Source organism: Ursus americanus, chromosome 31, assembly GCF_024610735.1.
Source record: "Ursus americanus isolate L20-20 chromosome 31, mUrsAme1.1.p, whole genome shotgun sequence".
NCBI classification, from domain to species: Eukaryota; Metazoa; Chordata; class Mammalia; order Carnivora; family Ursidae; genus Ursus; species Ursus americanus.
Window position 1 is genome coordinate 14,469,602 of NC_142157.1, and position 11,485 is coordinate 14,481,086.

Consider the following 11,485-nt stretch of genomic DNA (forward strand, 5'->3'; position numbering starts at 1 on the left):
TCCCTTGTAAATACATACCACATTTTTTAAATCCCCGGATCCATTGATGGACACTTAGGTTGTTTCCGTGTCTTGGCTACTATAAATAATGCTGCAGTAAACATAGGCGTGCAGATACCTCTTTGAGAAATGATTTCATTTTCGTCAGATACGTTCCCAGAAATGGGATTACTGGATCATATGATAGTTCCATTTTTAGTTTTTTGAGGAACCTCCACACTGTTTTGCCGAGCGGCTGTACCAGTTTACAGTCCCATAATGGTGTACAAGGATTCCCTTTTCTGTACAACGTTGCCAGTGGTATCTCTTGTCTTTTTGATGAAAGCCACTTTAACAGGTGTGAGGTGATGGGTGTATCATTGTGGTTTGATTTGCATTTCCCTGATGAATAGTGATGTTGAGCCCCTTTTTTGGTAACGTTGGCCATTTGAATATCTTCTGAGGAAAGATGCCTGTTAAGGTGCTTGGCCCAGTTTTTAATTGAATTATTTGTTTTTTGCTCTCAGATTATATGAATTCCTTATATATTTTAGATATTAACCATTTTTCAGATTCATGGCTTGCAAATATCTTCATTCATTCTGTAAGTTGCCTTTTCATGATATTACTTGTTTCTTTTTTGTTTTTTAGATGTTATTTAAATTCAAGTTAGTTAACATATATTGTATTATTGGTTTCAGGGGTAGACTTTAGTGATTCATCACTTGCATGCAACACCCAGTGCTCATCACAAGTGCCCTCCCTAGTGCCTGTCACCCAGTTACACCATCTTCCCACCCATCTCTCCTCCGGCAACCCTCAGTTTGTTTCCCATAGTTAAGAGTCCCTCATGGTTTGTCTCCCCTTCTAATTTCTTTCCATTCAGTTTTCCCTCGCTTCCCCTATGATCCTCTGTGCTGTTTCTTATATTCCACAGATGAGTGAAACCATATGATAATTGCCTCTCCCTGACTGACTTATTTCACTCAGCATAATCCCCTCCAGTTCCATTCACGTCGATGCAAATGGTAAGATTTCATCCTTTCTGATGGCTGAGTAATACCCCATTATATATATATATACACCATATCGTCTTTATCCATTCATCTGTTGAAGGGCATCTCGGCTCCTTCCACAGTTTGGCTCTTGTGGACATTGCTGCTGTGATACTTTGGTACCCACTGTATTGAGAGTGTTTATCATGAAAAGATGTTGAATTTTGTCAAATGCTTGGTCTGCACATATTGAGATGATCATATAATTTTTTTCATTATATTAATGTGTATCCAACTTACTGATTTGATTTGATTTCTGAAGGATAATTTTGCTCAGTATGGTATTCTTGGTTGGCAGTTCTTTTCTTTCAGCATTTTGAATATGTAATCCCTCTGTCTCCTGGCCTGTAAGGTTTCTGCTGAGAAATTGCTAATAGCCTTATGAGGGTTCACTTGTAGGTGACAAGCTTCTTTTCTCTTGCTGCTTTTAAGATTCTCTCTTTGGTTTTGATTTTTGACAGTTTTATTATAATGTGTTTGGGAGAATATCTCTTTAAGTTGAGTTTGTTTGGTGATGTGTGAGCTTCATAAACTTAGATGTCCAAATGTTTCCCTAGGTTTGAGTGTTCTCACCCATGACTTCTTGAAGCTTTATGTCTTTTTTTCCCCTCTCTCCTCCTTCTGGAACTGCAATAATTTACACATTGTTTCTTTTAGTGGTATTCCATAATTACGTAGGCTTTTCTCACTCTTTTTCATTCTGTTTTTCTTTGTTCTCCACTGATTGGATCATTTGAAAGTTAAAATTTGAAAATTGTAAATTCACAGATTTTGCGGGGATCCATTTTCCTGTCAGTGGTTTCTGTTGTTTTTTTTCATTTCCTTCCCTATATTATTCAGCTTCAGAATTTTTGTTTAGTTCTTTTTTACTATTTCCAGGTCTTTTTTAAAAAAAGATTTTATTTATTTATTAGAGAGCGGGAAAGAGAGCAAGTCAGGGGAGGGACAGAGAGAGGGAGTGAGAATCTCTAGCAGACCCGGGCCTGGATCCCAAGCCCCTGAGATCATGACCTGAGCCGAAACCAAGAGTCAGACCCTTAACCGACCGAGGCATCCAGGCGCCCTTCCAACTCTTTATTAAACTTCTCCTTTTGTTCATATAGTGTTCTTCTCATTTTACTGAACTGGCTTTTTATTCTTAAGATTGTATTTATTTATTTATTTATTTTGGAGAGAGCGTGTGTGTGAGCGGGGCAAGGGGGAGTTGCAGAGGGAGAGGGACAAGCAGAATCTGCTTAACTGACTGAGCCACCCAGGCACCCCTGAGTTGGCTTTTTGTATTTTCTTGTAGCTCATTGAGTTTCCTTAAAACTGCCATTTTGAATTCTTTTTTAGATATACATTGCAGATCTCCATGTGTTTGAGATCGATTACTGGAAGATTATTGTGATCCTTTGGTGGTGTCATATTTCCTTGACTTTTTATATTCTTTGAAGTTTTGCATTGCTGTCTTTGCATTTGAAGTAGTCTTTAATGATTACCTTTCCAGTGTGTCCAAACCTGATTTTTTTCTTTTTTTTTTCCTCCGGTGGTGTGCTGAAACTTTTCTGCAGGAAATCTGGTTTTCCAGAAAACCTCTCTCACCCATGGGTGATTATCTAAGACAGTGTTTTCCAGGGGCTCCCAGATGTAGCTGAGAGGAAGGGGCTGAAGCCAATTTATGGGCTATTGCTAGTTCCACAGCTGGGAATGTAGTGAGTGTGCCTGTTATCCGATGCATGGTAGGCAAGACTTTTTCTAGGTCCCTTGGTATATGGTGCTTGATTCCACAGCTCCTACAAAGAGGTCCATAGTAGTTTTGTCCCCACAAATGATGTTGTGTTATAATTGTATATTTATCTGTCTTCGAAGCAAGGAATGTATATTTCCTTATAAATGGTTGGACTTCATAACTGTTCTGTGAATTAATAAATGAATTGATGGGGCGCCTGGGTGGCTTAGCCGTTAAGCCTCTGCCTTCGGCTCAGGGCGTGATCCCGGGGTTGTGATATCGAGCCCCGCATTAGGCTCCTCCACGGGAAGCCTGCTTCTTCCTCTCCCACTCCCCCTGCTTGTGTTCCCTCTCTCGCTGGCTGTCTCTCTCTCTCTCTCTGTCAAATAAATAAATAAATAAATCTTTAAAAAAATAAATGAATTGAGACGGGTAACAGGATTTTACAAAAAATTGTTTTTTTTTATTCGTTATGGTAACATTATTAGAATACATTAGCTTGGGGCACCTGGGTAGCTCAGTCTAAGATTAAGTGTCTGCCTTCAGCTCAGGTCATGATCTCAGGGTCCTGGGATTGAGCCCCAAGTCAGGCTCTGTGCTCGGTGGGGAGTCTGCTTCTCCCTCTGCCTGCCGTTCCCCCTGCTTGTGCTCATGCTCTCTCTCTCTCTCTCAAATAAATAAATAAATAAATAAATAAATAAATAAATAAATAAAATCTTTTTAAAAAATGGCTTTTTAATGGCTACTTTAACTGGATTTTTTAAAGTAGTGATCTTCGTTTGAGTATAAAGGAAGCAAGGAAAGATGAAAATGAAAAATGGACATCAGAAGAATCTCTGATTACACCCCGCTTTGAGAAGTCTGACTCCCCGACTTATTGTCCACTACAAGTGAATGACGACAGCCGTTTAAGTGAAATGGATCAGGATGAAGGAAGGGAAAATATGTAAATTATTTCCCTCTGAAGGAATTCTAGCAGTGATTACTTTTTAAGGAAATAAAACACTGTAGTGTCGGTACAGGCTAAGGCAAGAAATATTCAAGTATATCAGACACACTGCTTGATAGGTTAAGATGAGGACAAGTGACTTTGACAAGGAGCAGTTAGTAGTCACCATGGAAGCTGGACTGTAATGAATAAGTATAAACACTCCTTAGAGAATTTTTACGGGGAAAGGTAACAGAGAAATGGATGATAACTGAAAAAGAATGTGGAATTCATGGGGATTTTCTTTCTTTTTTCATTTTAAGATGGGAGCTTTTAGAGTATGTTTGTATGCTGCTGGAAATGATCCAATAGAGATAGACATGGTTATTTAATTTAATTTTGTTGACATTTCCAAATGTTGGAAAGCTTATTGATTGTATTACATTATCTTTTAAAGATTATAGTAATTGTCCTTAGTACTCCTATTCATGTAGTTTTGGGGCAAGAAGTTGTTTATTCAGAACTGGTTCCACCGTGAAGTATTCTCATATAATCGAATGTGCAGATATTATCATTCATAGATTTAAAAAAATATATATAATAGTAAATATGCAAACACTTAGGCCATTCTGAATAGAACTAATCATTCCTTGATGATTTCAGATATTCGGTGCCTTTGACAGTATCATGAATAGCTATGATTTTGTTAGGGACTTTGAAGTATCTGTTTATATTAAGTTAATGTTTGTTTAGATCTGGGGAAAGGGGAAAGCTTTTATTTATTTACAATTGCAAAATAAACTATTAATCTATCATAGATTATTACTTTTGGATAAAGTTCCAAATTACAAAAGCCGTGGTTCCTGTACCAACAGTGTCATTGACACATATTGTGTGCTCAGTAAGTGTGTGTTCGTGAATAAACATTTGAATGAATAAATGAATGCCCATTGATGAACTTCTTTAGAAGAAGCAAATCTTTAGTTTATTGAAAGTAGATTTTAAATATGGCCTAGTATGACGTCTTTTTATTTAAAAAAAAATGTGTAAGATTCAGAAATTGTTATTTATACTTAGAGGTAGGAATGGAATAATAATAGATTCATTTGCTATCATATTACTTAGAAACACTTAAATATTACTCTCACCACATATTGTAAAACACATGCTTTGAAGGCAGATATCCTGGATTTGAATTCTGGGTCTACTCCTGACCAGCTGTATGGGCTTGGGGAAGTTCCTTATTTCTGTGCCTCCTTTTCTTCCTGTGTAAAATACCTAATATAATTACCTACGTTTATAAGATTGTTGTGAGGCTTAAAATACCTAGAGACGTAGTGAAGTGTTCATAATAATGCATAGTAGCTGCACAGTAAATCCTCAAAACACTACTATCATGATTATTAAGAAAGGGTTTCTTTCATATAAGAATTTAGTTTGAACCCTGCAAATCGGTTTTAGAGCCACTAAAAGCTTGTTTTTATTGAAAATGCTAACAAAAAAGTGTGGTATATTTCTTTGTATCAAATAATGTAAGTAACATTATGATTTTCCCTTGCTCTTTGTCAATTTGATCTTAATGTTTTGTTAATATTATTAATAATATGTTTAGATATGATTTAGATATTCTTTGTATTTTAAGTATTTAATGTTTGCCTGAAAAGAATTGGTTTTTTTCTTTTTAGACCTGCAAAGAAAACATCTAAGGAAAAGAAAGAGGTAAAAAAAAAATATATATATATATATAATTTTATTTCATTTATTAATTTTTTAATTTTTACTTTATTGTATTATTTTGATAAATAATATTTATCAGAAATATTATTCCATGGTAAAAAATTACTTTAGGGAAGGTATAGTGACAAAATAGAGGAATTTCTATTTGTTGTGAAAATGTTATTCAGAAACACTAGTTATTGATAAAGGTTGTTTTGAGAAAAATCAGTTCTTTAAAAAAGTACCTATGTTTTTGCTTTCATAAGAAGATGGGTATTTATCATCTCTCTACACTTAGTATATTTTATAAATATTTGGGGGACATTTTGAAATTATTATTTATTTGTAGATCAAAAAGCAAATTAATTTTACGGATGACCTTGATGACTTAACCCCATTATCTGGAACAGCTTCAGAGGATTGCAAGTTGCCTTGCTTTGATTTTAGGAGTTGCATGTTGCTAATTGAACAACTTGGCATGGATTGTAAAGGTAGGACCGTGGTATAAATATAAAGCCTTTATATGTATATTACTGTAGTAATATGTGCACATCTTGTCTAGTGCTGTACCACACAACACTGATCTGTTATAGAGCTACTCATCTCACAAATATGTTTTTCATGAAGACAGAGAACTGCTGAGTACTCTCAGCCAAAGAGCTATAATTTCCACTATACTTTTCGTCATGAAAATGGCACACCGATGTGTTTGTTGACTCTGCTTCTCTTCTATGCCTTCACCCAAGGTCAGGTTACCAGTATTTTTCTCCTAGGATACTGAAATAACCTCAGGACGGTTTTCCCTGTCATTCCACCTCCCAGAATCTTGGTCTACGCTGCAACCATAATCATATATTTTTAAAAATTTATATTTCGTCATGTTACCCCCCTTGCTTAAAGCTTAGCTTTTACTTCTCATTGCTCTAGCGTGAAACACCACGGTCCTCAGCTTCATCTTGTACTGTTTCATATCCTTCTTTCCATCTGTGTCTCAGCCACTAGTTTGGATGATTTTTCCTATAATAGAGCTTCCTCCCCACCCCCATAGCTTTAGTTAGGTAACTGCACGTATATGAAGTGTATAATTTGATAGTTTTGACATATGTATACTCCTGTGAAACCATAACCGTGATTCAGGCAGTTAATATATCTATCACCCGTAAGTCTCATGTTTCGTTATATCCCCTTATTACGAAACTACCAAATTGCTTTGTAAAGTAGTTGCACCATTTTCCATTCCCACCAGCAGTGTATGGGAGTTCTAATTTCTCCCTGTATATTCATGAACACTTAATATTGTCAGTTTTTTAAATCTTAGCCATTCTGGTGGGCATGCAGTATATATATCATTACGGTTTTAGTATGCATTGCCCTAATAAGATAATGTTGAGCATATTTTTGTGTGCTTATTTGCCATCTGTGTATTTTCTTTGAACTGTCCAAATTCTTTGTCATTTTAAAATTTAGGTTGTTTTCTGATTTGTTGAGTTTTGAGAATTCTTTGTTTATTCCAGATATAGTTTATCACCTATTTTTTGGCAAAGATTTTCTCCCAGCCTGTGACTTTTCATTCTCTCAACAGTGTCTTTTGAAGAGCAGTTTTCCTTTTTGGTGAAGTCCAGTTTATGCATTTGTTCTTTTATGGATTCTTGCCTTCGGTGTTCCTATCTAAGAAATCTTTGCCTAGCACAAGGTCAGAGGTTTTCTCTCATGCTTTCTTTTAGAAGTTTTGTAGTTTAAAAGCAAAGTTTCATAGTTTTAGGTCTTAACGTTTAGATCTGTGATCCATTTTGTATTCTTTTTTTTTTAAAAGATTTTATTTATTTACTTGACAGAGAGAGAGGACAAGCAGGGGGAACAGCAGACTGAGGGTGAGGGAGAAGCAGGCTCCCTACTGCACGGAGATCTGGACATGCGGCTCGATCCCAGGACCCTGGGATCATGACCTGAGCTGAAGGCAGACGCTTAACTGACTGAGCCACCCAGGCGCCCCCATTTTGTATTCTTTTTTATTTATGATGCAGAGTATGGATCCAGGTTCATTCTTTTTGCGTATGGATATCCAGTTGTCCTAGCACCGTTTGTTGAAAAGGCTGTATTGTCTTTACTTCATGCCATTTGCATCTTCGTCAGGATCAGTTGACCATATATGTGTGGGTTTATTTACGGACTCTCCTCTGTCCCATTGATCTCTTTAGCCTTCATTACACCAATATCATGCTGTTTTAATTACTACCAGTTTATAATAATTTTTGAAATCAGGTGGTTAGGGTTAGTCCTCCAGTTTTGTTCTCTCTCAGGGCTCTTTTGCTATTCTAGGTCCTTTGTGTTTCCACATGAATTTCATTTATTTATTTTATCCACATGCATTGTAGAATCCACTTGTCATTTTCTAAGAGAAAAAACTCTGGTGGTCTTCTGAAAATCAGGTTTGGATTATGTTGAATCTACAGATTAATTTTAACAATACTGAATTTTTCAACCCTGAACAGAGTATATCTCTCCATTTATATAAGTCTTCTTAAATTTTCTTGGTAATAGTTTATAGTTTTTTACGTCTAGGTCTTTCTATCTTTTATGATATTACCTGTGATTATTTTTTATTTTTCAATGCAGTTTTAATTTTTAATTAATAATTAAAATTAATTTTTAATTTAAATTTTAAATTTTAAATTTTGATTGTTTATTCCTAATGAATAGAAATACAGTTGATTTTTTATAATGATTCTATATCCTCCAAACTTGATGAGTTGATTTACTAGTTCTAGAAGCTTTTTAAAAAATTCTGTCAGATTTTCTACATAACCAAAAGTTATCAGACTTGTTTTTGACTACTATTTTACTAATTTCTTAAGGTGGAGCCAAAGGTCATCAATATGAGACTTTTCTTCTTTTTTAATACATACATTCAGTGTTATAAATGTTCATATGAGTGCTAATATACCAGGATTCCAGAAATTCTAATATGTTATGTGTTCCTTTTCATTCAGTTCAGAATACTTTCTAATTTCTTTTTTCATTACTTCTTTGAGCCAGAGGTTATTTAAGGATTTTATTTATTTGAGAGAGAGAGAGACAGCATGAGCTTGGCGGGGGGGTGGGGAGAAGACTCCCCTCTGAGCAGGGAGCCCAATGTGGGGCTTGATCCCAGGACCCTGAGATCATGACCTGAGCTGAAGACAGATGCTTAATCAACTGAGGCACCCAGGCACTCTGACCCAGGGATTATTTAGATATGTATTAATTAGTTTGCAAATATTCAAGTATTTTCCAGAGCTATTTTTATTCTTGATTCCTAATTTGATTTCTCTGTGGTTACAGAACGCACTTTTATGACTTAGTCCTTTTGACTTACCCCTCTCATTACAATTTATTTTGTGACCCAAAATATAGTCTCTTTTGTTAAATGTTCTATGGAAACTTGAGAAGAATGGTGGTGTTCAAGTCTACATTCTTGCTGATTTTCTGCCTGTTGAAATCTCAGACTATAATTGTGAATTTGCCTGTTTCTCTGCAATTCTGTCGATTTTTGCTTTATGTATTTTGAACCTATTAATAGACGTGTAAACATTTAGGTTTGTTATGCTTCTTTCAGTTGACCCTTTTATCATTATAAAATGACCTTATTTATTGCTAATGTTTTTTGCTTTGCTACCTATTTTGTCTGGTATTAATATAGCCACTTAGGCTCAGCCTTCTTTTGTCAAGTGTTAGTGTGGTGTATCATATTTCTGGCCTTTTAACAAATTTGTGTTAAAGTGCATTTTTTTGTTATAGGTGGCATATAATTAGGTCTTCCTTTTTTTAAAAAAAAAACTTTGTTTATTTGATAGAGAGAGAGAGACAGCCAGCGAGAGAGGGAATACAGGCAGGGGGAGTGGGAGAGGAAGAAGCAGGCTCCCAGCGGAGGAGCCTGATGTGGGGCTCGATCCCAGGACTCCGGGATCACGCCCTGAGCCGAAGGCAGATGCTTAACGACTGAGCCACCCAGGCGCCCCTAGGTCTTCCTTTCTTATCCATTTTGAGAATCTGCCTTTTAATTGAGGCTTTTAGACCATTTTCATTTCATGTGATTGTTAATGTAGTTGTTTTGAATCTGTGGGCATGTTGTTTGACTTCCATTTGTCCTTTCTGCTGTTTGTTCCCATTCTCTTCTTTTTCTGCTTTCTTTTAGATTAATCAAGTAATTTCTATGATTTAGTTTTATTTACGTGTGTGTGTGTGTGTGTGTGTATTTTGCTTACTCACTATAACTCTTTCGTTTTGCTATTTTAGTGATTAGGGTTTAAAGTATATGATTTAAGCATCACAATCCACCTTCAAGTAATGTTTTACCACATCATATGCAGTTTAAGAAAATTATAATAGTTAACTTCCATTTCTTCTCTCCTAGTCAGATCCTTCTGGATCTGTGGGAGTATAGTTTTCATTAAGTTTAGAAAGGTTTTGGTCATTTTTCTTTTTTTTTTTTAAGATTTTATTCATTTATTTGAGAGAGAGAAAATGCACAAGCAGGGGGAGGGGCAGAAAGAGACGGAGATTTGCCACTAAGTAGGGAGTCCGATATGGGGCTTGATCCCAGGACCCTGAGATCATGACCTGAGCTGAAGGCAGACAGACACCCACCGACTAAGCCACCGAGGTGCCCCAGACATTTTTTGTTCAAATATTTTTTTCTGGTTCCTTTCCTCTGCCTCTTTGAGGAATTGTAGATTAGCCACTTGAAGTTTTCTCACAGTTTTCTGAGGTCAATTTCAGTCTTTTATTTTGTGATGTCTAATATGTGTTTATTCCTATCCAGTGTATTTTTCATGTCTGACATAATTTACATCTCTGTAAGTTGTATTTGGTTTTTTAAAAATAGCTTCTATGCCTCTACTTACCTTTTTATGCTTTCTTTTGAGATATAGCTAAGTTGATTACAAACAGTTTGTCCCTTTCCAGTCCTATTCTTATGAATTGTTAGGTGAATCCAGAGTAGTGCTCAGCCTAGAGCTCATTGTTCCCCACCGCTGAGGCAAGACCTACTACTGTATTCATTGTGCTACAGGTTATGAGTTTTCCCAGCATGGCTAATGGGAATCGATACCATCCCTGGTGCTGAGCACCAGCGGAGCCCTCTGCAGATCTCTAGAGTTCTTTCTTTGTTCTGCTTTCTTCTCGCCGGTGTTTTGACCTCTGATCTCTATCTGCCTTGGTTTCACCGGATTCTCAGTTCCGTCATCTCAACTCAGGGAATCTGGTGGAGTCTATCTCAGTTTTTTCACCTGTGTCATGGTCAGTGGAAATTCTCCCAAGGCAGTGAGTTCCGGTATGTGTTAGGCTAACTTCTTTTGTTTTCAGGGATCATTGTCCTTCATTGACTGAAGTCTTTTGTCTTGAAAATAATTTGAAAATGTATTTTATCTTTTTGTGTTTGGCTTGTTTCAGGTAGGAAGGTAAATCAGTACCTGTTACTCCATCTTGGCCAGAAGCAGATTGCAATGGAACTTTGGCACATGCTGTAGGCTGTCTTGAATGCTCTTCTTCCTCCTTTGCTCACTTGCTTCCTGCTCCTCCTTCATTTCTCAGAATAGTTCTCTCTTCCTCGGGGAATCTTCCCTTCCCAGGGTAGATCACGTTATGTTATGTGATCCTAGAACTCCGTTTCCTTATAGGAACTATCTGAATTTGTAATTGTCATTTTGTCTTTCCCTTTCACTAGACGTGAAGCTAAATAAGAGCCAGGGATCTTATCTGTTTAATCTGCAGAGCTTAGTATAATATCTTTTTGTTTTTTAAGATTTTTTTTATTTGAGAGAGGGAGAGTGCACAAGCTGGGGGAGGGGCAGAGGCAGAGGAGAAGGGAGAAGCAGACTCCCCGCTGGGTAGGAAGCCCAATGCAGGGCTTGATCCCAGGAACCTGAGATCATGACCCGAGCTGAAGGCAGATGCTTAACCGACTGAGCCACCCAGGTGCCCGTATAATATCTTTTATATTGAAGTCATTCAATATATTTGTTTAATGTATGAATGAGCGAATGTGAAAGCACACAGTCCTTTATATGCAAAAAGTACTCATATTTTTTTTCTTTTTTTTTTTAAGATTTAAGTAAT

General features: G+C 36.5%; 2 protein-coding genes across 14 annotated transcripts in view; one reads left to right on the plus strand and one right to left on the minus strand.

The window, feature by feature from the left end:
• LOC123793446 (uncharacterized) overlaps window positions 1–6,271 on the plus strand; it is a 386,505-nt gene extending 380,234 nt beyond the window's left edge. For 8 of the 13 annotated variants that reach the window (XM_087857801.1, XM_087857804.1, XM_087857806.1 and 5 more), the window contains 2 exons: window positions 5,359–5,392; window positions 5,739–6,271. In XM_087857801.1, the coding sequence (XP_087713927.1) occupies window positions 5,359–5,392; window positions 5,739–5,897 (193 nt within the window). In that variant the 3' untranslated portion in view covers window positions 5,898–6,271. Of the gene's footprint in view, window positions 1–916; window positions 1,008–5,358; window positions 5,399–5,738 lie in introns of those variants that run through there. The other 5 variants (XM_087857788.1, XM_087857811.1, XM_087857796.1 and 2 more) reach the window with 3 other exon arrangements.
• Window positions 1–11,485, minus strand: part of LOC123778677 (uncharacterized) — a 177,951-nt gene that overhangs the window by 74,556 nt on the left and 91,910 nt on the right. The window lies entirely within an intron of this gene.